Raw genomic sequence first — 25,938 nt, forward strand, 5'->3', positions numbered from 1 at the left:
ATCTCCACTTCTTACTTCAGTCATCCTTCTAACTACACTACCACTTTATCTTTAATAATATGGCGCTCATTCATCACAAGAAGTCTCTTAACATAAACCATAGGAGCTAAAGGACACAATTTGGCCCTTCAAACCTGTTCTGCCACTCAACATACACCTGCACAGTTTAGAGGGAACACTGGTTACGATGTCAAAAAACAATTATGTTTTTCAAACAGGATTTTCCTTTCATAAATCCATATTGACTCTGTCCAATCATATAATTTTTGAAGTTTTTCTAAGGCTTATCATGTCCCTCATATCCAGCACTATTTCATACTGTCACGAGTTCTGCTTCTTTAAACTAAGAGGTATGTGTGCCTTTAAGACTGAGAAAAAAGGACTTTCTGTGAACATGAATTCTGACACTTGATGTTTGAAGTGAAGGCTGAAAAACTTGTCTCCAAGCAACCAGAAAGATTTATGACTGTCTTGTGACTTGGTTGTTGAAAGTTTAGTTTCACTTTTAGGTTGAAAAGCCAGTTGCTGCTGGAGACCTGTGTTTGTAGACCAGAAAAAGACCTCTCCCTGAAAGGAAGGCTTGTCTCTCTCGTTAAAAAAAGGAATCTTACATTTGAGTTGGGGCTGTGTTCTGCTTGGAGAGAGAGAAAAAGACCCAGAGAAAAAGCAGTTGTTGCTCTCTGTGGAGAAAGGTTCCTTTGCTGAGGAAGCCTGCATCGTTAAAGGTAGCAAAATTCCTTTGTCTCCAGTCTCTGGAAAATCTCTGCCTCAAGAAGGACTCCTGTTACCTTTTGTGTTTTTGGGAGATGCTGAAATCGCAAGAAAGTTTCTACTGTTAGACCGCTACTTCAAAATCCAAGTAGACTTGTTGCTACAGTTTTGCTGAAAGATCTGTGTGACACCTGCTGCAGATGAATTGCCTTGAACATCTATCCATCAACCTCGCCTGCGGAGATTTAGATTGGCATCTGACTATTCAATTCTGGGACACCTCACCGACCCAGAAATATCTACCAGAATTTGACAACTAATTATTTTATTATTCCTAAGCAACTGTTGCAATGTAAAACAACCTTTTTGAAACCGGTTACCCGTTGGTTTTTGAAAGTATGTGTGTGTGCATGAGGGTTACGAAGAATAAGAAATTATTAAATCTTTTCATACATATAGTTTTATCTCATTATCATTTAAAACTTGGTTTATTAATAGTTACTTTTGTTGTTGTTTAAAGAAACCTGGTTTGGTGTGCTTTATTCTGGGGAATAATGAAAGTGTTTAATTTGGCTACTTTCCAGTAGGTGGGAAAATTTACTAATATGCTGTGACCTGTGGAGTAGTGGGACTGAATTAACAGTGCATTACTCCCGCCTTGGTCGTAACAATATGAGTACTAAAATCCTTAAGTTCCATATTTTCACTAGACCAGTGTTTCCACACTATTACCAGAATGTTTTTGGGTGTCTTCAGCAATGGTCGAATGTCTCTGCCATTTCCATAATCATAATTTTTCTTGTCTCTACCTCTATGGGACCCGCTGATCTCTTCCTTTTTATAGACTTATAGAAGCTTTTACTATTTGTTTTTATGTCTCTAGCTAGTTTACAGAATCACAGAATTGTTGCAGAAGGAGACCATTTGGCCTGTCGTGTCTGCGCTATCTTTCCGAAAGAGCAGTTTACCTTGAACCACTCCCTGCAGCCCTGCACATTCTTCCTTTTCAGACAACAATCCAATTCCCTCTTGAATGCCTCGATTGGACCTGCCTCCACCACATTCTCAGGCAGTGCATTCCAGATCTTAACCACTCGCTGCATGAAAAGGTTTTTCCTCATGTGGCCATTGTTTCTTTTGCCAATTACCTTAAATCTGTGCCCTCTTCTTCTCTATCCTTCCACCAATGGGAACAGTTTTTCCCCATCTACTCTGTCCAGACACCTCATGATTTTGAACATCTTTATCAAATCTCCTCTCAAGCTTCCCTCCTCCAAGGAAAACAGTCCGAACTTCTCCAATCTATCCATGTAACTGAATTCCCTCTTCCCTTGAACCATGCTCATAGGAACACAGGAAACTAGGAGTAGGCCATCAGTCCATCGAGCCTGCCCCGCCATTCAATACCATCATTGCTGATCTTCCACTTCAATGCCTTTTTCCCACACTATCCTCATATCCCCTTATGTCACTGGTATTTATAAATCTGTCAATCTCTGTTTGAAGCATGCCCAATGACTGAGCTTCCACAGCCCTCTGGGGTAGGGAATTCCAAAGATTCACAACCCTCTGAGTAAAGAAATTTCTCCTCATCTCTGTCCTAAGTGGCTTCCCCCTTATTTTGAAATTGTGCCCCCTGGTTCTAGACTTCCCAACCAGGGGAAACATCTTCGCTGCATCTACCCTGTCTAACCCTTTAAGTATTTTGTAGGTTTCAATGAGATCACCTCTCATTCTTCGAAACTCTAGAGAATACAGGCCCAGTTTCCCCAATCTCTCTTCATAGGACAGTCCTGACATCCCAGGAACAGGTCTGGTGAACCTTCGTTACACTCCCTCTATGGCAATGATATCCTTCCTAAGGTAAGGGAACCAAAACTGCACACAGTACTCCAGGTGCAGTCTAACCAAGGTTCTATACAATTGAAGCAAGACTTCACTACTCCTGTACTCAAATCCTCCTGTGATAAAGGCTACAGTACCAGTAGCCTTCTTAATTGCTTGCTGCACCAGCATGTAATCTATCACTTAAGAAATACTCTGCACATCTATTACTCCTACCAAAGTGGATAACCTCACATTTTACCACATTATATTCCATCTGCCACGTCCTTGGCCAGTCACTAAGCCTGTCCAAAACCCCTCGAAGGTACTTTGCATCTTCCTCACAACACACATTCCCACCTAAGTTTTGTGTCATCCGCAAACTTGGAAATACAACATTTGGTCTCCACATCCAAATCATTGATATATATTGCGAACAGTTGGAGCCCAAGCACTGATCTTTGTGGTACCCCACAAGTCACAGCCTGCCAACCCGAGAATTACCTGTTTATTCCTACTCTCTTTCTGCCTGTTAACCAATCCTTAATGCATGCCAGTAGATCACCTCCTATCCCATGTGCTTCAATTTTGCAGACCAACCTCCTGTGGGGGACTTTATCAAAACCCTTCTGAAAATCCAAGTATACCACATCTACTGACTGCCCTTTATCAATTCTGTAACATCCTCAAAAAACTCCAACAGGTTCGTCAAACATGATTTCCCATTCATAAATCCATTTTGACTATGCCCAATCAGATCATTATCTAGTGAGTATAGGAATAGGAGGATAGAGTAGATGAATGCATGGCTGAAGAGATGATGCAGGAGGGACGGCTTTAGTTTCCTGGATCACTGGGTCTGTTTCTGGCGAAGGTGGGACCTGTACAAGTTGGACTGGTTGCACCTGAACCGGAACGGGACCAACTTCCCTGCAGGGAGTTTTGCCAGTGCTGTTGGCGGGGGGGGGGGGGGGGGGGTGGGATTTAAAGTAATTTGGCAGGGGAATGGGATACAGAGTGGAGGTACAGTAGGGGGTGATGCACAGCCAAATATAGAAGAGAAATAGTCAGTCTGGAAGGCAGAGCAAACATAGACCCGTTAAGGCACAAGCGAATAGTGCAAGGCGAGATTGCATCAATTTTAACGCAAGGAGTCTTACAAGTAAGGCAGATGAATTGAGGGGGCTGATTAACACATGGGAATAGGATATTATTGCTATCACAGAGACATAGTTGAAGGAAGGGCGGGACTGGCAGTTTAATATTCCAGGGTATAGAATCTTCAGGTGTGACAGAGGGGGGTGTAAAAGAGGAGGTGGCATCGCACTATTGATCAAGGAGTCAATTACTGCAGTACAGAGGGATGATATCTTAGAAGGTTCCTCAAATGAGGCCATATGGGTAGAACTTAAAAACAAAAAGGGGGCAATCACTGTGCTAGGAGTGTACTACAGGCCTCCAAACAGTCAGGGAGAGATAGGGGAGCAAATATGTTGGCAAATCTCAGAGAGGTGTAAAAATAATAGGGTAATAACAGTAGGGGATTTCAAATTCCTCACTATTAACTGGAATAGTCTTAGTACAAAAGGCTTAAAGGGGGCGGAATTCTTAAAATGCATACAGGAGAGCTTTTTGAGCTAGCATGTAGAAAGTCCTACAAGAGAAGGGGCAGTACTAGACCTAATCCTTGGGAATGAAGATGGACAAGTGGTGGAAGTGACAGTGAGGGAGCATTTCTGGGATAGTGAGCATAACACTAAGATTTAAGGTGGTTATGGAAAAGGACAAAGATGGACCGGAAATAAAGGTACTGAATTGAGGGAAGGCTGATTTCAATACGATAAAACAGGATCTGGCCAAAGTGGACTAGGAGCAGCTACTTGTAGGAAAGTCTAAAGCAGACCAGTGGGAATCATTCAAAAAGGAAATAGTGAGTGTTCAGGGCCAACATGTTCCTGTAAAGGTGAAGGGTAGGATCAGTAAGTCCAGGGAGCCCTGGATGTGAAGGGATATAGAGGACTGGATAAGGGAAAAAAAAAAAAGAGAGGCTTTTGGCAGATTCAAAGCGCTGAAAACAGCAGAGGCCCTAGAGGAGTATAGAAAATGTAGGGGGGTACTTTTAAAAATTAGGAGAGCGAAGAGGGGACATGAAAAAACACTGGCGGGCAAAATAAAGGAAAATCGCAAGGCGTTTTATAAGTATAGTAAGGCCAAGAGGGTAATCAGGGAAAGAGTAGGGCCCATAAGGACCAAACTGGCAATCTGTGTGGAGCCGGAGGACGTAGGGGAGGTTTTAAATAATTATTTTTCATCTGTATTCACTATGGAGAAGGACAATGTAGGTGTAGAAATCAAGGAGGGGGATTGTGATATAATTGAACAAATTAGCATTGAAAGGGAGGAGGTATTAGTGGTTTTAGCGGGCTTAAAAGTGGATAAATCCCCAGGCCCAGATCAGATGTATCCCAGGATGTATATTAGTCAAGCGAGGAGATTGCAGGGGCTCTGACACAAATTTTCAAATCCTCTCTGGCCACAGCAGAAGTGCCAGAGACTGGAGGACAGCAAATGTGTGGTACCATTATTCAAGGGTAGCAGGGATAAACCAGGTAATTACAGGCCAGTGAATCTAACATCAGTGGTAGGGAAACTATTGGAAAAATTCTGAGGGACAGGATTAATCTACACTTGGAGAGGCAGGGATTAATCAGGGATAGTCAGCATGGCTTTGTCAGGGGGAGATCATGTCTAACCAATTTGATTGAATTTTTCAAGGAGGTGACTAGGTGTGTAGATGAGGGTAAAGCAATTGATATAGTCTACATGGACTTCAGTAAGGCTTTTGATAAGGTCCCACATGGGAGATTGGACAAGAAGGTAAGAACCCATGGGATACAGGGCAATTTGGCAAACCGGATCAAAAATTGGCTCAGTGGCAGGAGGCAGAGGGTGATGGTCGAGGGTTATTTTTGCGACTGGAAGCCTGTGACCAGTGTTGTACCGCAGGGATCGATGCTGGTACATTTGCTGTTTGTAGTGTACATTAATGATTTAGACGAGAATATAGGAAGTATGATCAGTAAGTTTGCAAATGAGACGAAAATTGGAGGGGTCATAAATAGTGAGGAGGAAAGCCTTAGATTACAGGACGGTATAGATGGGCCGGTAAGATGGGCAGAGCAGTGGCAAATGGAATTTAATCCTGAGAAGTGTGAGGTGATGCATTTTGGGAGGACAAACAAGGCAAGAGAATATACAATGGATGGTAGGACCCTAGGAAGTACAGAGGGTCAGGGGGACCTTGGTGTACTTGTCCATAGATCACTGAAGGCAGCAGCACAGGCAAATAAGGTGGTTAGAAAGGCATAATGGATACTTGCCTTTATTAGCCGAGGCATAGGATATAAGAGCAGGGAGGTTATGATGGAGCTGTATAAAACGCTAGTTCGGTCACAGCTGCAGTACTGTGCACAGTTTTGGTCGCCACACTATAGGAAGGATGTGATTGCACTGGAGAGAGTGCAGAGGAGATTCACCAGGATGTTGCCTGAGATGCAGCATTTCAGCTAAGAAGAGAGACTGGATAGGCTAGGGTTATTTTCCTTAAAGCAGAGAAAGCTGAGGGGGGACCTGAATGAGGTATACAAAATTATGAGGGGCATAGATAGGGTAAATAGGAAGAAACTTTTTCCCTTAGCGGAGGTGTCAATAACCAGGGGACATAGATTTAAGGTAAGGGGCAGGAGGTTTAGAGGGGATTTGAGGAAAATCTTTTCACCCAGAGGGTGGTTGGAATCTGGAACGCACTGCCTCACAACATTTGAGTATTTAGATGAGCACTTGAAACGCCATAACATACAAGGCTACGGGCCAAGTGCTGGAAAATGGGATTAGAATAGATAGGCCTGATGGCCGGCATGGATACGGTAGGCCGAAGGGCCTGTTTCTGAGCTGTATAACTCTATTATCCAAGTGTCCATTTATCACATCCTTTAGAATAGATTCGAGCATTTTCCCAACGACTGATGTAAGGCTAACAGGTCTGTGATTCCCTGTTTTCTCTCCCCCCCTCCCTTCTTAAATAGAGGGTGACATTTGCAACCTTCCAATCTGCAGGAACCGCTCCAGAATCTATAGAATTTTGGATGATGATCACCAATGCATCCACTATCTCCACAGCTACCTCTTTCAACACTCTGGGATGTAGAATATCAGGTTCTGGGGGCTTAACTATCTTCAGACCCATTAATTTCTCCAATACAACCTTCTTACTAATACTAATTTCCTTCAATTCCTCATTTCCCCTACTTCCTTGGATCTCCAATTCTGGGAGATTTCTTGTATCTTCCTCAGTGAAGACAGACACAAAGTAATCATTTAGCTTCTCTGTTATTTCTCTAATCCCCATTATAAATTCTCCTGACTCTGCCTTTGATGAACCCACATTTGCCTTGGCCAAACATTTCCTTTTTACGTACCTACAGAAGCTTTTACAGTCCGTTTTTATATTTTTTGCTAGCTTACATTTATATTCTATGCTCCCTTTCTTTATCAGTTTATTGGTCCTCTTTTGCTGTATTCTAAAATACTCCCAATCCTCGGGTTTACTATTTCTGGCAACTTTATAGGCCTTTGCTTTTAATCTTATACAATCCTTAACTTCCTTTGTCATCTATGGCTGACTGCCTTTTGGGGTTTTTGTGCCTTGAAGGAATATATAGTTGCTGTAAACTATGCAATAATTCTTTGAAGACAATCCATTGCCTATGTACTATCATACCTTTTAATGTATTTTCCCAATCCACCTCAGCCAATTTGCCCCTTATACTATCATAATTTCCTTTGTTCAAATTTAACACCCTGGCTTCAGATTGAACAACCTCACTTTCAAACATAATGTAAAATTCTATCATATTATGTTCAATAATCCCTAAAGGTTCTTTTACAACAAGATTATTAATTAACCCTTTCTCATTACATAAAACTAGATCTAAAATAGCCTGTTCTCTAGTCAGTTCCTCAACATACTGCACTAGAAAACCATCCCTAACACTCCAGAAACTCGTCCTCCACAGCATTAGTGCTCGTTAGGTTTATCCAGTCTATGTGCAAATTGAAGTCACTGATGATTACTGTATTACCCATGCTACATGCTTCACTAATCTCCTGATTAACACCATGCCCCATACTACACTACTGTTTGGTGGCCAAAAACAACTCCTACCAATGTTTGCTGCCCCTTGCTGTTTCTTAGCTCCACCAAGATTCCACATTTTGTTCTTCCGATCTGAGATCCTTCCTTACTCATGTACTGATCCCATCCCTTATAAATCAGCGCACCACCACCTCCTTTTCCTTTTTGTCTGTCCTTCCTAAATATCATGAATCTTTTCTGCACTCTCTCTAATGCCTTCATATCTGTCCTGAAGTGTGGCAGTTCAGAACGTTTCCAAGTTGTGTATAATCCGCAAATTTTGAAATTGTGCCCTGTACACCAAGGTCTAGGTCATCAATATATGTAAGGAACAGCAAGGATCCTAACACCGACCCTTGGGGAGCTCCACCACAGACATTCCTCCAGTCCGAATAACATCCAGTAACCACTACTCTCTGTTGCCTGTCAGTCAGCCAATTCCATATCCATGTCGCTACTGTCCATCTATTACATGATCTATAACTTTGCTCACAAGTCTGTTGTGCAGCACTTTATTAAATGTTTTTTGGAAGTCCACGTACACCACACCAACAGCATTACCCTCATCAATCCTCTATGTTAACTCATCAAAAGGAACTCCAGCAAGTTGGTTAAACACAATTTGCCCATCACAAATCTGTGCTGGCTTTCCTTAATTAACCCGCATTTGTCCAAGTCACTATTAACTCTGTCCCAAATTATCGTTTCTAGAAGCTTCCCCACCACCGAGGTTAAACTGACTGGGCTGTAGTTGCTGGGCTTGACTCTACATCCTTTTGTGAACAAGGGTGTAACATTTGCAATTCTTCAGTCCTCTGGCACCACCCCTGAGTCTAAGGAAGCCAGTGCCTGCACAATTTCCACTTTCACGTTCCTCAGTATCTTTGGATGCATCTCACCTGGTCCTGGTGCCTGATCAACTTTAAGTACCGCTAGACCTTCTCCTTGTCAATTTTAAACCCTTTGAAGTGTCTGAATTACCTCCTCTTTCACCAGGACCCACGCAGCAGCATCTTCCTTGGTAAAGACAGATGCAAAGTATTCATTTAGTACCTCAGCCATGCCCCCTTTCCGTCCCTAATTGGTCCCACTCCTTCTCTTAACATGCTTTTACTATTTATATGCCTATAGAAGACTTTGGGATTCTCTTTTGTTATCTGCCGGTCTCTATTTGCTACTCCACTCCCCTCTGAACCTTCTATATTTAGCCTGGCTCTCGGTTGTATTACCCGCCTGATATCAATCATAAGCACACTTTTTCTTCTGCATCTTAAATCTCCATCTCTTTTGTCATTCAGCAAGCTCTGGATTTGTTTGCCCTACCTTTCCCTTTCGTGGGAATATACCTTGACTGTGCCTGAACTATCCCTCTTCTTTAAAGGCAGCCCATTGTTAAGCTTGCCAACCTTTGATTCCAATTTATCTGGGCCAGATCCATTCTTACCCCACTGAAGTTGGCTTCCCCCAGTTAATTATTATTACTCTGGATTGTTACTTGTCCTTTTCCATAGCCAACCTAAACCTTATGATACAATGATCACTGTCCCTTAATTGCTCCCCAACTGACACTTGACCCACCTCATTCCCAAGAACCAGGTCTAGCACTGTCTCCTTTCTCATTGGGACTAGAAACATACTGCTGTAGAAAATTCTTCTGTACACATTCTAGGAACTCTTGCCCCTCTCTGCCCTTTACACTACTACTATCCTAGTCTATATTCGGATAATTGAAGTTCCTCATTATAACTACCCTATAATTCTTGTACCTTTCTGTATTTCCTTGCGAATTTGTCCCTCCACACCTTTCCCACTAGTTGGTGGCTGAAAGACTACAACGAGCAATGTAATTGCACCATTTTTGTTCAGCTGTAGCTAAACAGATTCTGTCCTTGACCCTTCTGGGACATCCTCTCTCTCCAGCACTGCAAAGTTCTCCTTAACCAAAACTGCCATCCCTCCCCCTTTTCTTCCTTTCCTATCTTGCCTGAACACCTTGCACCCAGTCCTGCCCTTCTTTGAACCGGATTTCAGTTATCTCCACAACATCATACTTCCACATGGCTATCTGCGCCTGCAGCTCACCACCCTTATTTGCCACACTCCGGACATTTACATCCATGTACTGATACTCCAATTTAGGCATTATCACTTTCCCTCTTACTCCGACCCCACCTGATATATTCCTATTTCCTACTCTCGCTCAATCGGTCTCTCCCAATTCTCTGTGCACCTTGGTATTCTTCTCTTCTATTACCTCCTGGTTCCCACATCTCTGTTAGTTTAAAACCTCCCCAATAGCACTAGCAAATCACCCAATAATGAAATATGTCCCAGCTCTGTTAAGGTGCTACCCGCCAGGCCTGTATAGGTCCCATCTCCTCCAGGACTGGTCCCAGTGTCCCAGGAATCTAAAGCCCTCCCTCTTGCACCAACTTTCCAGCCACACATTCATCTGTTCTATCTCCTATTCCTACACTCACTTGCCCGTGTATGGAAGTAATCTGGGAGACTACTACTGTTGAGGTCCTGCTTGCTAATTTCTTGCCTAGCTCCTAAACTCTGATGGCAGGACCACATCCCACTTCCTACCTATGTCATTGGTACCAATGTGGACCACGTCTGCTGGCTGTTCAACATCCACCCACCACCACCCCTCCCTCCTTTTCAGGGTGCTCTGCAACAGTTCAGTACATCCTTGACCCTGGCACCAGTGAGGCAAACACACAATTCTGGTCTCCGTCTGCGGACACAGAAATGCCCGTCTAGTCCCCTATCGAATCTCCTATCAGTATTGCTCTTCCAGTCTTCTTTGTACCACCCCCCATGCAGCTAAGCCATGGATTTGGCTCTGGCTGTACTCCCCAGATGAACTATCACTTTCCTCAGTATTCGGAACTGAATATCAGTTGGAGAGCGAGCCACATTCAGAGGACCCCTGCACTACCTACCTGTTTCTTCTTAGCTGCCTGGCAGTCACCCATTCCCCCTCTCCCTGCATACTTTTAAGCTGTGGGATGACCACATCTATAAACATGCTTCAACCTCACGCATGTGCCAGTGATACCAGCTGTTGCTCAAGTTCCGAAACACAGAACTCGAGCTGTTGCAATTGATGACACTTCCTGCACATACGGTTGTTCAGAACAAAGGAAGTGTCCTGGAGTTCCCACACAGCGCAGGATGTGCACTCCAGAGGTCAGAGCAGTGCTGCCATTCTTCTATTTATTAGATAATAAACCTTGCTACTACTAATAAATCCTGCTACTACAGTTACGAAAATCTTTCCATTTTTTCATAGAATCATAGAACGTTTACAGGACAGAAAGAGGCCACTTGGCCCATCATGTCTGTGCCAGCCGAAAAACGTTTCACCCATTCTAATCCCACCTTCCAGCATTTGGTCCGTAGCCCTGCAGATTACGGAACATGAGGTGCATATCCAGACTCCTTTTGAATGAGTTGAGGGTTTCTTCCTCTACTACCCCTTCAGGGAGTGCGTTCCAGACTCTCACCACCCTCTGGGTGAAAAGGTTTTTCCTCATCTCCCCTCTAATCTTTCTACCAATTACTTTAAATCTATGCCCCCTAGTCACTGGCCTCTCTTGCTAAGGTAAATAGGCCCTTCACCTCCACTCTATCCAGGCCCCTCAAAATGTTGTACATTTCAATCAGATCTCCCATCAGCCTTCTCTGTTCCAAGGAGAACAACCCCAGCTTATCCAATCTTTCCTCATAGCTGCATTTTTCCAGTCCTGTCAACATCCTCATAAATCTCCGCTGTACCCTCTCTAGTGCAATTATGTCCTTTCTGTAATGAGGTGACGAGAACTGCACACAGTATTCAAGTTGGGGCCTAACCAATGATTTATATAGTTCCAGTATAACCTCCCTGCTCTTATATTCTACACCTCAGCTGATAAAGGATTCCATAAGCCTTCTTAACCACCTTATTGACCTGTCCTACTACCTTCAGGGATCTGTGGACATTTACTCCAAGGTCCCTCACTTCCTCTGCACCTCTCAGTATTTTCCCATTAATTATGTATTCCTTTGCCTTGTTTGACTTCCTAAAATGCATCACCTCACACTTTTCTGGGTTGAAATCCATTTGCCACTTTTCTGCCCATCTGACCAGACCATTGATATCTTCCTACAGCCTACAGCTATCATTATCTACCACACGTTAGGGTTTTTTTTTGAGGACATGGGTTTTAAAAACTGAAAAGGATTCCACAGATGCTGGACTTTTTGGTTTTTTTTTTAAAAAGAGGTCTTTTGGACTTGGTTTGTAAACAACCCTTACTGGAGATCACCTGCTAAGATAAATAAACAACATTTATTGGAAGCCACCTGTCCTCAGATAAGTACCCAGCAGGGGCTTTTTTGACCTGGGGAAAATGTTTACAGAGAAGTGACAGGTCACAATTTATAGGGGTCAGGCGGCTTGACTCTTGAGATACTGTTTTTGTTTTCGCTTTGGACAGTGAGTTGGGTGTGGACAGTGTTTTGAAGGAGTTTGAAAATCAACCTGCCAAGGAAAGAACCCCAGCTCAGCCTTTTCTAACTCTTTGAAAGGCCTGCCAGCTTTTCCATCTCTGTGGAAGAACCGTGCATGCTTGGTTTTGATGATCGGGACCTTGGATGCTGCATTCCACCTCAAAGACCTGCCAGGAACCCCTGTCGCTGCGTTGCTCCTGGAAAGCCTACCAAGCTGATCCTCAACATCGCCTGATAATAATTGTTCCAGGAAGATCCCAGTGACAGCCATCTACACGCGTTTGGGATGCCAGACCAAAAGAGACAACCGACATCTTTCCATATCTTCTCGTTTTCTCTTCAAGAATTAGCAAGTATTTGGCCAAAATTTTTTTTGTCTTTTTTTTTTGTAACAAACCCCTGCAGAGAATTTCTGTATTTTTTTCAGTGTGAAGAATTTAAAAAGGAGAACTTTCATATTTCAATCTGTGTGTTAATACCTTGCTTCATTACAGGGTAAGTCTTGTTTTGGTAATAAACGGATAATTTTGTTGTTTAAAGAAACCTGGTTGGGATATTTTATTATGGGATAAAAATACAGTCTATGATTGACCGTATCGGTAACTGGGTAAACATTTAAATATATGTTGTGACCTGTAGAGAAGTGGAACTAGAAAAAACAGTGCACTCCTCCCACCTCGGTCATAACACTACTAATAAATACCTGGGTTTCGAGGGGAGAAAGAGAAAAAGCAAAATAAGAGAAAAAAACTCACCAATTCACCTGCTGCACAATGACGTCACACTTGATTTTCTTCAGAACGTTGTCGGTCAGCTCCGAATCCACACACTATCTATTATCTCTGCTCCCTCACAGGCTCGCTCTAGCTATAAATTTAATGCAATACTTATATCTCCCAAAATCAGTTAAAATACTGCCCCTTTTTAGAGAGAGGAAAACGTAAAACTCACCAACCTTCTACTGCCTATCTAAAGCTTCGGGACTTCAGCTCTCTTGTCTCGCTGCTGATTTCCAGGTCCCTGGTTCAGGCCACTTTTTTTTTTAAGATAAAAAGGTCAGAGCAGCACCTCCTCCCTCACTGCACTGCACCCAATTCCTACACTTAATAAATTCCCAAGCTCACACTCTGCCTCAAGCTGCAGTTAGGAGCTACTACCTTCGTGCCTGCTTACTTTGTGCGTTTAGCAAGACCACCTGTATTCATACTAGCTGAAATTCTACAGAGCTGAATCACGCACTGCTGACTAGAAAAAAAACAGTTCTAACTAGTTACTTAATTAACTAACTGCAGCTGCTTCTCCAGCAAGGAACTTGTTTATCCCTGACCAAGACTTTACTGTCATTCTATTTTCTCTTTCAATTTCTTGGTATCCTTTGCGTAATTTTAAAATCCTCAGGCTTACTACCCTTTTTAGTAAGATTATTTGCCTCTTTCTTTAATCTAATGCTATGTGTAACTTCTATTGCTGGCCAGTTTGACTTGTTTTCCTGTGGGGTTTTTAATTCCATAACGGAGTATATCTCTGTTGCAAATTATGAATTAATTCTTTAAATATTTGCCATTGCCTATTTATCGTCATATCTTTAAATCTAGTTTCCCAATATACCTTAGCCAACTCTAACCAATGTAGTTTGCTTTGCTCAGATTTCAGGCCTTAGTTTCGTACCTAACTAAATTCGGGCGGCACAGTGGCACAGTGGTTAGCACCGCAGCCTCACAGCTCCAGCGACCTGGGTTCAGTTCTGGGTACTGCCTGTGCGGAGTTTGCAAGTTCTCCCTGTGACCGCGTGGGTTTTCGCCGGGTGCTCCGGTTTCCTCCCACAGCCAAAGACTTGCAGGTTGATAGGTAAATTGGCCATTGTAAATTGCCCCTAGTGTAGATAGGTGGTAGGAGAATGGTAGGGATGTGGTAGGGAATATGGGGTTAATGTAGGATTAGTATAAATGGGTGGTTGTTGGTCAGCACAGACTCGGTGGGCTGAAAGGCCTGTTTCAGTGCTATATCTCTAAATAAATAAAAATAAATAAATAAAATAAATTTGTCTCAAACTCAATATAAAATTCTATCATATTATGATCACTCTTCCCTACAGGCTCCTTTACCAAGAGGTCATTAATTAATCCTATCTCATTGCACAATACTAGATCTAAAACAGCCTGTTCCTTTGTTGGTTCCTTGACATACTGATCTGGAAAACTATCTTGAATGTGTTCCATGAACACGTCCTCCATATTATTACTGCAAATTTGGTTTGCCCACTCTATAAGATGATTAATGCCCATTACTACATTACCCTTGTTACATGCACCTCAAATTTCCTAATTTACACTCTGCTTAACATAACTACTACTGCTGGGGGGGGGGGGGGGGGGGTTGCTATTAACTACTCAAACCCGTGCTTTCTGCTCCTTGTTATTTCCTAGCTCTGCCCAAACTGTTTCTATATCTTGATTTTCCAAGCTCTTATGATTCATTTTGATCAAATATTCCACATCCACTGCATCACCTTTATCTATATCACAGTAACATCCTTGAAGAATTAAATACACTAAAGCATAATCTGCCCTTTAAAAATCTATGTTGACTATCTCAGATTACCCATAACTTTTTCAGTATTTATTGATGCCTAATAATTTTTAGTACTCTTCAAATTTTCTTCACCAGAGAGATCAATTCTGTTTGGACCTGGTGAAGTGCAAAGAAGCTAGGAGATGAAGCTCATCAGCCTGTTGCTGCTTCCGTTATAACAGAATTCTTCAAATGCTGGAAGAACTTGGCACTTTCACAGAGGGCTGGTATTGATGCCACGAGTGCAAACTCTAACTGTGGTGCTAGTCAGCTGTTTGAACTTGGGAGACAAAAATGCAGGTAATGGTTGTAACAAGTGTTTTCCACACAAAGGATAGTGGAAATCAGGAACTGCACCCGAAATGCAAATAATGCCGGGACAATTAAAATTTTCAAGACTGAGGTCTAAAGATTTTTTGTTAGACAAGAGTAAGGAATATTGGACAAAAGACCTATTCAGTTATTGGATACTAAAACGTAGAGCATACAAATCGTTATGTGCTGAGAGGTTTTTATTGCGTCACTATATCTAAGGTGTGGGAAAATACCATAGGACATGTAACTGTCACATACCGGGTAAAGTGGTGATTAAATTATTTTTTCTTTGAAGAAAGATGCAAGGTTAATTTGTTTAGATGTTGAATTTGTTTCACAATTCGTTCTGAAACCAAAAAGTAGCAAGAATTAACCTGATATCAAAAAACGAATTGATTTTTATTTAATTTTAGCTGTTTTCTGTTTAGCTTAGTGGATTCTACTATCTTACAAAGAATATAAAGTCTACTTCAAAATGCTAAAAATGCACAGAACTGTTAAAATGAAAATCTTCGAGGAAACGTGCCCCCAGAACTTCCTAGATATAGCCATACCCTCTTCTAAAACTGCTATTACACCACTAGCTATGTGACTAGGAAGCATCCACAAAAATCATGAGATTTTGGGTCCAGGTATCACAGTCAAAGGGAGCGTAACCGAAGTGACGATGCTACCAAGGCAAATATAGCTCAATCTACCAGTTTAAAACATGAAAGAAGCAAATCAAAAATTCAAACGTCAAATATGATGTATATAAAGGCTTCAGTAAATATTTTTCAAAGCGATATAGCTGACAAAGAACTAATTAAACTAATATTTATTTGGGACCTTCATATCCCAAAGAACTGGAGAAGACCAGGCCATTTTGGGCCAAAGTCTTGATCCAAATTATTTTGTTAGTCTTTTTCCTGCGTACATGGAGGGTAAGAAAATGTGAGTGATGGCATCCCTGATGGTTCAGGAAGTTTGTCCAGTGCGTACCTAAGCCAGTCAATCCAAGAAGGTCCCAGATTCAATCCGCAGTCTATGCAGAGTTATTGGATCGCAGTCAGGAGTACGAAAGGGATGCTACAAATAGGCCTCAGCTCCAGCTTCTGATTATTGATCCTCCCACGGTCAGATAGTCTGTCAACACTCATTCAAGTTTCACACATGTATACTGGTCACTTGGATGAGGAATGGGAAGAACCACACCCCAGCAAGAAGTCAACTCCTTCAGAAGAAAGGAGAAAAGTGACAGGAAAAAGAAAAACAAATATAGAAGGTTTTCTACTTTTCTGGTGCTGAACCAGAAAATCCCCACTGCAAATATCACATTTTCACACTTAATACCAGCAGTTTGACTGTAGATGGGATTTGGAACAAAGGCAAAAAATCTTGTCAGTCATGCTCAAATTGCTTATATGTTAAAATAGGAATATAAATGGAAGCACTTTTAAAATATTCTACACAGAAATTTAGAAATGTAAATATGAATGTCTTCTGTTCAAAAGGAAGCTACAGCTTTAGAGTAAAAATGCATCTTATGGAGAGCCAGTGCAGCATCCCACTAGAAAAAACTCAAAAGACATTTCTGCAGGTCCAGTTATTTGCCAGGTACTATTAAGCTCATGCTGACTCAAGCACAAATAGTATGAACTTCAGTTTCTGTCAAATTTTGAGACCGTCAGCCAAAGTTTTGGATCCAGCTCGGCAGAATGCATCAGAATATCTCCTTTTAGAGGGTACATATTCCACTAGAGTACTCGTATTTTTAGCCTCCCTAATTTTTTCTCCATTCTCTCGAGAACAACTTACATTCATAAAGCACCTTTAAAGTAGTAAAACATCCAAAGGCACTCCACAGGAGCACAATGAAACAAAAATTTTGACACTAAGCCAAAGAAGGAAACATTAGGACAGGTGACCAAAACCTTGGTCAAAGAGGAATGTTTTAAGGAGTGTCTTAAAGGACAAGAGGTGGACATGTTAAGGGGGAAATTCCAGAGCTTAGAGCCTGAACAGCTGAAGGCATGGCCGCAAATGGTTGGGAGAAGGAAGTTGGGGGTGCAGAACAGGCCAGAATTGGAGGAATGCAGAGTTCTTGGAGAGTTGTAGGGCTGGAGGAGGTTACAGAAATATGGAAGGATAAGACAATGAATACATTTGAACACAGAACATGAAAATGTTAAAATTCAAGGCACTGAATCTTTGCTGGGACAGTTCTACAGGTGTCAGGTGCCAACTGGTACCTTGCCAAAGCTGCTATTATTCATGGGTGAGCCTCATCATAAATATCAGCAAGCTATGCAACAGTGGACAGCTTCACAAGCAAGCTTGATCTAGCTTCAAATGTTCACCAGCGCTTTCCCCCAAACCCCCAACCTAGTCCACCACCACAAAGGAAAAAGCTGGGAATTGGACAGTGGTCCATGTATATGACGTAGAAGGAGTTTCATAAACACCATCAGATCACCGAATGGAAAATAGCATGCTTGAATAAGTTTTGACAGATCCTTTTCTAAGCTACCGCTACAGGACATAGCAGGGAGCAACATCTTTCCCTGTCTTAGATGCTTACCCCAGTCAAATGTAAGTGCAAGATCAAGATCAAACAGTAGCTGGGTCTTACAACATTTAAGTTAAGCTATCCAAGTGGGTCTTTTCTAACTGGACAATTTAACAAGGCTTATCTCCACAAAGCTGTTTTTACACTAGATAAACAGAGTCGATCCCCTCCTCGGAAAGGAACATTTCTCGGCAACTTTTTCCATTTCAATGTATTGATGGAGTGAGTACTTTGGTTTCAGATAACTTCTTCCACACCTTATTCTTTAGGACAGTCTACAAGTGGTGTCAAAACAAGTAGTTTGCTTTAAATTTTACCCATTCTTGCAACACAACACAAAATACTCAAGAGCCTTTGCTGGCACATACTGAATTATTAGTAGCTTACCTGGGGCTAACCCAGCTGCTGATGGACTGCCCAAGGATGGATGAGAGAACAAGGCTGGTGAAAAGGCTGACATGTTGGACTGGGACACAGAACTTAGCCTAGGGGTTGATCCTCCTTTAGGGATGAATTCACTTGCAGTTGGATTTGGTGTCTGGTGATAAAACAACAGTCTATGGAATTATTCACATAATGACCTATAAAGTTCATTACATGGCTTTTAAGCTAAACTTCACATTTTACATATTGAAAATTTAATCAAGGGGAAAGGAAACACACACTGGGAACCCAAAATTTAAAAACAAGCCCCTTCACTCGAACTTCAATTAATCAACGAGAGCTTTCATTCCTGTACATATTCACATCAAAAACACTTGGAAACTGGCAATTAATAAATTAGATTAAAGCAAAAGGTTTAAGCATCAACCTCACTTAAAGGTGACAGAGGGAATTCAGAGAATTACAGACCAATTAGCTCAACATCTGTTGCCAGGAAATTGCTAGAGTCTATAATTAAGGATAGGGTGATTGAACACCTTGAAAATTTTCAGCTGATCAGAGAGAGCCAGCATGCATTTGTAAACAGCGGGTCATTCCTGACCAATCTGATTGAATTTTTTCAAGAGGTGGCTAAAGTAGTGGACAGGGGAATGTCCATTTATGTTATTTATATGGACTTCTCAAAGGTATTGGATAAAGTACTTCAAAAGACACTGTTAGCTAAAGCTGAAATTAACAGAATTTAAGGTAAATTATTCACCTGGTTAGGAAATTGGCTGAGTGGCAAGAGACAACGAATAGGGATGATGGGCAGGTATTCTAATTGACAGGATGTGACTAATAATGTCCCGCAAGGATCTGTGTTAGGACCTCAATTATTCACTGTAATTATTAACGACTTAGATGATACGATAGAAAGTCACATCCAAATTTGCCGATGATTCAAAAACAGGTGGGGCATTATAAGCAGTGTGGATGGAAGCATAACATAATATCAATATACTTTTGTAATTTTAATAGATTAAGTGAAAACTGTGGCAAATGGATTTCAATGTACAAAAATGTGAAATCATCCATTTTGGACATAAAAAGAATAGAACAAGGTACTTTCTAAATGGTGAAAACCTAAGAACAGTGGAGGCCCGAACCGACATGGGGATTCAAGTGGCTAGATTTTTTTTAAATGGCATGACCAGGTAGAGAAAATCATCAAAAAGGCTAATGGAATGCTGGCCTTTATATCTAGAGAATGAGAACATAGGGCGGTAGAAGTGATGCCTCAGCTAGACAAATCCATACCTGGAGTACTGTAAGCAATCTAGATACAACAACTTAGAAAGGATATATTGGCCTTGGAAGGAGTGCACCATAGATTTAACAGAATGATAACTGGACTCCAAGGGTTAAGTCACTAGGAACGATTACACAAACTGGGGTCGTATTCGCTGGAATTTAGAAGGTTATGGGACGATGTGATTGAAATTTTCAAGATATTAAGGGGAACAGGCAGGCTTGATGGAGACCTTTCCCACTGGTTGGGAAGTCTAGGACGAGGGGCTACAGTCTAGAAATTGCAGCTGGACCATTCAGGAGGGATATTAGGAAACATTTCTACACACAGAGGGTGGTAGCAGCTTGGAACTCTCTTCCAGAAGCAGCAATTGATGCTAGATCAATTGTTAATTTTAATTCTTAGATTGAAAGATTTTTGTTAACCAAAGGTATTAAGGGATATGGGCAATATCTGGAGTTAGGTCACTAATCAGCCATTATCTTACAGAATGGTGGAACAGGTCTGAGGGGCTAAAGGGCCTACTCCTGTTCCTATGTCCCTACTCTATGTCAGTCTGTTATTTCCAACACAGAAGAGATGTGAAGGGAAGAAGTCAAACAGAAAATGTAAATGGAGACTGAGTGGGAGAGGGTGGTGCATGATGGCATTAACGAGAGAAAAGAGTGAAAAGAATTTGGAGTATCCTCTTCACTAAAGTACTATCCCACTTCATATAATAGAAACTCAAGGATTTTTCTGTATAGATATGCATGTACTACAAACAAACAATTGTGCAATATGAGGGAGAACAATAATGGATGGAAATCAAAAGTTTTAAGTCTATGTGGCCATCTCTGAAGGTTATTTTGTACTTCATGCTTAGCCTTCTTGGATTATTCTGTCTTTTTCTTTGTGGGATTGTGGTATGCTAAAAGCAACTTGTGTTTTAGTGTCAAGCATTAAAATAGGCTGAAGATAAACTACTGTCACGTGTGCAATCGCACTGCATAAAAATGTTTTCTGCAATTTTTATAACATTTGCTCAAAATATAAATACTGCAATTACTAAAGGAAAACAACTTGGTTTATATAAAGACACCAAAAATATTCAAGGATGTTAAGGCAACTTAATTGATGTTGCCTGCTGGAGTGACAGAACAAGGAATGCTGCCTGGAGGTGTCCCTTTAGAGTTCAGGAAAGAAAAGTTATAAAATTATGGCTGGGACCTCTATGGCACATTCTCTAATTTTTGTCGAATTGGTCAACTATCCATCATGTGAGGAGTACAGAAGATAAACAGAATCTTCACAAAAAACTCAAATATTAAAATAGGCTTCAAAGACCAGTTTAATTAAATGCCCCATTTAGGTAATCAAAACATTTGCAAAAACAAACAAAGCGATGGAAGCTGTAGCTAAATTTCTTCCCTATTCCCAAATCAGACATATGCATCTCAGAGCTCTGCAATCTCTCATCATTTAGATAATATGCTTCTCTTTTATTCTTCCTGCCAAAGTGGACAATTTCACACTTTCCCACATTATACAACATTTGCAAGGTCTTTGCCCACTCACTTAACCTATCTATATCTCTTTGTAGCCCCCTTATGTCCTCTTCACAAGTTACTTTCCTACCTATCTTCGTGTCATCAGAAAGTTTAGCAACCATACCTTTGGTCCCTTCATCTAAATCATTTATATAAATTGTAAAAAGTTGAGGCCTCAGCACAAATCCTTGTGGCACAGTGGCGCAGTGGTTAGCATTGCAGCCTCACAGCTCCAGGGACCTGGGTTCGATTCTGGGTACTGCCTGTGTGGAGTTTGCAAGTTCTCCCTGTGTCTGCGTGGGTTTCCTCCGGGTGCTCCGGTTTCCTCCCACAAGCCAAAAGACTTGCAGGTTGGTAGGTAAATTGGCCATTATAAATTGTCACTAGTATAGGTAGGTGGTAGGGAAATATAGGGACAGGTGGGGATGTTTGGTAGGAATATGGGATTAGTGTAGGATTAGTATAAATGGGTGGTTGATGGTCGGCACAGACTCGGTGGGCCAAAGGGCCTGTTTCAGTGCTGTATCTCTAATCTAATCTAATCACACCACTCGCTACATCTTGCCAACCAGAAAATGACCCATCTAGGCCTACTCTGTTTCCTGGTAGTTAACCAATCTTCTGTGCAAGCCAATATGTTACCCCCTACACCATGAGCCTTTATTTTCCGCAATAACCTTTGATGTGGCACCTTATCAAATGCCTTCTGGAATCTACGTACAACACATCCACTGGTTTCCCTTTATCCACAGCACATGTAACTCCCCCAAAGAACTCCAATAAATTGGTTAAACATGATTCCTTTCACAAAACCATGTTGACTCTGCCCGATTATCTTGAATTTTTCTAAATGCCCTGCTATAACGTCTTTAATAATAACTAACATTTTCCCGAAGACAGATGTTAAGCTAACTGGCCTGCAGTTTCCTGCTTTGTCTCCCTCTCTTTTTGAATAAAGGAGTCACAGTCGTTATTTTCCAATCTAACGGAACCTTCCCCGAATCTAGGGAATTGTGGAAAATTAAAACTAACGCATCAACTATCTCACTAGTCACTTCTTTTAACACCCTAGGATGAAGTCCATCAGGACCCGGGGACTTGTCAGCCTGCAGCTCCAACAATCTGTTCAGTACCACTTCCCTGGTGATTGTAATTTTCTTGAGTTCCTCCCTCCCTTCCATTTCCTGACTTACAGCTAATACTGGGATGTTACCTGTATCCTCAAAAGTGAAGATCGATGCAAATATCTGTTCAATTCAACTGCCATCTCCTTATTATCCATTATTAATTCCCCAGACTCACTTTTTATAGGATCAATGCTCACTTTGTTAACTCTTTTCTTTATTAAATATCTGTAGAAACTCTTACTATCTGTCTTTATATTTCTAGCTAGCTGTCTCTCGTACTCTAATTTTACCTTCCTTATCAATCTTTTAGTCATTCTTTGCTACTCTTTATATTCTGTCCAATCTTCTGACCTGCCTCCCATTTTTGCGCAATTATAGGCTTTTTCTAAGTTTGATATTATCTTTAACTGTTTTATTTAACCACGGATGGCAGGTCCCACCCTTGGAATTTTTTTTTCTCGTCGAAATGTATCTATTCTGTGTATTCTGAAATATCCCCTTAAATGTCTGCCACTGCATCTCTATTGACCTATCCCTTAACCTGATTTGCCAGTTCACTTTAGCTAACTCTGCTTTCATGCCCTCATAATTGCCCTTATTTAAGTTTAAAATACTAGTCTTGGACCCACTCTTCTCTCCCTCCAACTGAATGCAAAATTCAATCATATTATGATCGCTGCTACCTAGGGGCACCTTAACTATGAGCTCATTAATTAATCCTATCTCATTGCACAATACCAGGTCTAGTATAGCCTGCTCTCTGCTTGGCTCCAGAACGTATTGTTCCAAGAGATTATCCCGAAAACATTTTAAGTACTCCTTACTTCTGTCCATCTGATTTTTCCAGTCTATATGTAGGTTAAAATCCCCCATAATTATCACTATACCTTTCTGACAAGCTGCCATTATTTCTTTCTTTATACCCCATCCTACAATGTGATTTATGTTAGGTGGCCTGTACACCACTCCCACAAGTGACTTCTTGCCTTTATAATTTCTCGTCTCTACCCAAACTGCTTCTACATCCTGGTCTCCTGAACTTAGATCATCCCTGTCTATTGCGCTAATACCATCATTAATCAACAGAGCTACCCCTCCACCTTTTTCTAGCTTCCTGTCCTTCCTAAATGCCATGTATCCTTCAATATTCAGGTCCCAATCGATGTTGTTTAAATTTCTATAATTGTGCTCATTAAAGGAGATCAGTAATTGGGAGAAAGACATTTTTCCCCAAATGCTGTCAAGCACTCCTGAGTATTCAATACCAAGAGTCAGAAGTAAAGTAAAGCAATTTCTTTTGCAGGGTGTCTAACATACAACCTATGGATCAATTTGTTCTGGCCTACAGGCTTCCCATGAATGTTCGGGTTAGGAGTACCAACTGTATCTGGAGATGAGATGTGGTCACCAAAGAGGAGCAAGAGGTAGTTAATCTGGAATAGTGAAAATCGAACTACTGAATGGGGAAATTAAAAGGCTGAGAACAGAGGACCAACGATGCATGGATTGGTAGAAACACAGCTAATTAATAAAATCAGCTAATTATTACATTCCTTACTAACTACTGTCAACTGGTCATTGACACTTGCAAAAAGGCATTTCTTAAATTCATACAATCCTCTCAGCAATTTTTTAATTATGAATGCTGTTAAGAACTACCAACATAAAATCAGCATATTAATCAGAGTAATCCAGTTAGCAATTTAATTATTTAAATTCAACTAACAGCTTCATAATTATGCATTATTTAAATAGTTGGCTAATTTCAGATCATCTCCCCAAAAATATACAGGATATACTCCTTTTTTGAAAAACAAACTAGATTTGGATGAAAACAGGAATCAGACTATAACTGGGAAAGCTGAAGCGTGAAAATGGTCAACTGGAAGAGAAGATAAAACTTGAAATTTATAACCATAAATAGGGTAAATACAAGACAAGAGTAACATAATTCACTGCTTTTACCTGAATTCTAGGAGCTTTTAATAATGTTTTGCTGTAATCTGAAGCATATGCTATATTGTAGTTCCAGTTGTTTGAGGGAGGCTGCACTCATTGTGGTGTTTGATTGTGGAACACTATATCTTTGTGTCCTATCTACGGTAGTGATAGGAAAAAATTGGAATTCCCTAGATGGTCTGAAAAATATACTACACCCAAAATAATATATTTGACAGTCCTCATCAGCCTGGGCAGATTTAAAGATCAAGCATCAGAAGCGAAGAAAAGTGGAATGAACAACATTCCTCAAGAATTCTTTAAAAAAAAGTAAATCTGAATATTTTCTTAATAATGAGAAACTAGGAACTCCATTAGGTGTACATGCACACAAATCACAAAGCTAGCACATAGGTGCAAAAAGTAATCAAACAGACGAGTGAAAAATTGGTCTCAATCTCAAAAACACAATAGGAGGAAATTATGCTTCAGTTGTATAAATCCTTCGACCCCATCTGCAGTACTGCATTCAGTTTTTGCACCATATCAGGAAGGATATATTGGCCTTGGAGTAGGTATAACGCAGATTCACTAGAATGATGAATCATAAACAACTGCAGGGCTTAAAAGGGCAAAATTACAAGGGCGGGCTGCATAAATCTGGCTTCCCTCAAGTTTGCAAGGTTGAAAGGTGATCCAATTGAGGGATTTAAGATTAAACAGGATCCAATAGAGTAGATACAGAGAAGATATCTCCTCCGGTGAGGGAAATCCAGAACAAAAATGGCTAGGCTTGCACCTGCCGGAGTTTAGAAGAGTAAGAGGTGACTTGATTGAAATATATAAGATCCTAAGGGGTCTTGACAGGGTGGATGCGGAAAGGATGTTTTCTCTTGTGGGAGAATATCGAACTAGGGGTCACTGTTTAAAAATAAGGGGTCGCCCATTTAAGACAGAGATGAAGAGAAATTATTTCTCTGAGGTTCGTCAGTTTTTGGAACATTCTTCCTCAAAAGGCAGTGGAAGCAGAGTCTTTGAATATTTTAAGGCAGAGGTAGATTCTTGATAAGGGGGTGAAAGGTTATCGGCGGTAGGTGGGAATGTGGATCAGCCATGATCTTGTTGAATGGCGGAGCAGGCTCGAGGGGCCAAGTGGCCTACTCCTGCTCCTAATTCGTATATTCGCAAATCTTAAAATTAGAGCCAGGGCAATTAGATAAGCACCTTGTCACACAAAGGGCAGTACCAATGTGGAATTCTCTCCCACAAAAGGCTGTGGATGCTGGTCAAGTTTTCCAAGACCAAGATCAACAGATTTTTTTTTAACTAGGTAAAGATATTAACCGGTATGGATCATTGCTAGGTAAATGCATTTGAATGGTGGAGTAGGCTCGAGGGGTTAAATAACCTACTCCTATTCCTATCTTCCGATTGTATCTGCCATGTACACATATCAGCAATCCTCTTTTTCATATATACCAAGTGTGAAATGTCATTCAGTAAAAGCAAAGATATGAGGTAATATTTTAAATTTCATTTTTGACTGAACAAGTTCAAATGACAATGAAAATCACCTAAACCTCCAGGAAACTAGCCATTAAGATCGGTTACAAATTTCTGCAGTTCTGCTCAAATTATTTTCCTTTAGGAGAAAAAAATCAAGACATTCAGAATTGGGCGTTGGACATATATCTTGAAATTTGCTATCAACACAAAAGTGGGATGGTTGGCAATAGCTCAGAAAGGCAGAAGCAGTTTAACAGGAAGGATTAGCAGGTGGAAGATGCAATTTAATATAGATAAGTATGATGAGAAGAAAAACAAGGAATGGATAGATTCACCCAAAGGAAAGATGCCATTGGATGTGGACAAACAGGTACCAAAGGGTTCAAATACATAAATCTGTGAAAGCACAAAGAAAGAAAGAAAGAAAGAAGAAACTTGCTCTAGTACCTTTTATGGCCTTAGGACGTCCAGGCAATTCAGTACTTTTGACTTTACAGCCAATG

At 41.0% G+C, this 25,938-nt stretch overlaps 1 protein-coding gene across 2 annotated transcripts in view; it reads right to left on the bottom strand.

Annotated features, from left to right (window-relative positions):
* pan3 (poly(A) specific ribonuclease subunit PAN3) overlaps positions 1-25,938 on the bottom strand; it is a 213,166-nt gene that overhangs the window by 92,526 nt on the left and 94,702 nt on the right. For both annotated transcript variants that reach the window (XM_068033549.1, XM_068033548.1), the window contains exon 5: positions 18,048-18,198. In XM_068033549.1, the coding sequence (XP_067889650.1) occupies positions 18,048-18,198 (151 nt within the window). The remainder of the gene's footprint in view (positions 1-18,047; positions 18,199-25,938) is intronic.

This window comes from Heterodontus francisci, chromosome 6 (genome assembly GCF_036365525.1).
Source record: "Heterodontus francisci isolate sHetFra1 chromosome 6, sHetFra1.hap1, whole genome shotgun sequence".
In the NCBI taxonomy this organism is placed as follows: Eukaryota; Metazoa; Chordata; class Chondrichthyes; order Heterodontiformes; family Heterodontidae; genus Heterodontus; species Heterodontus francisci.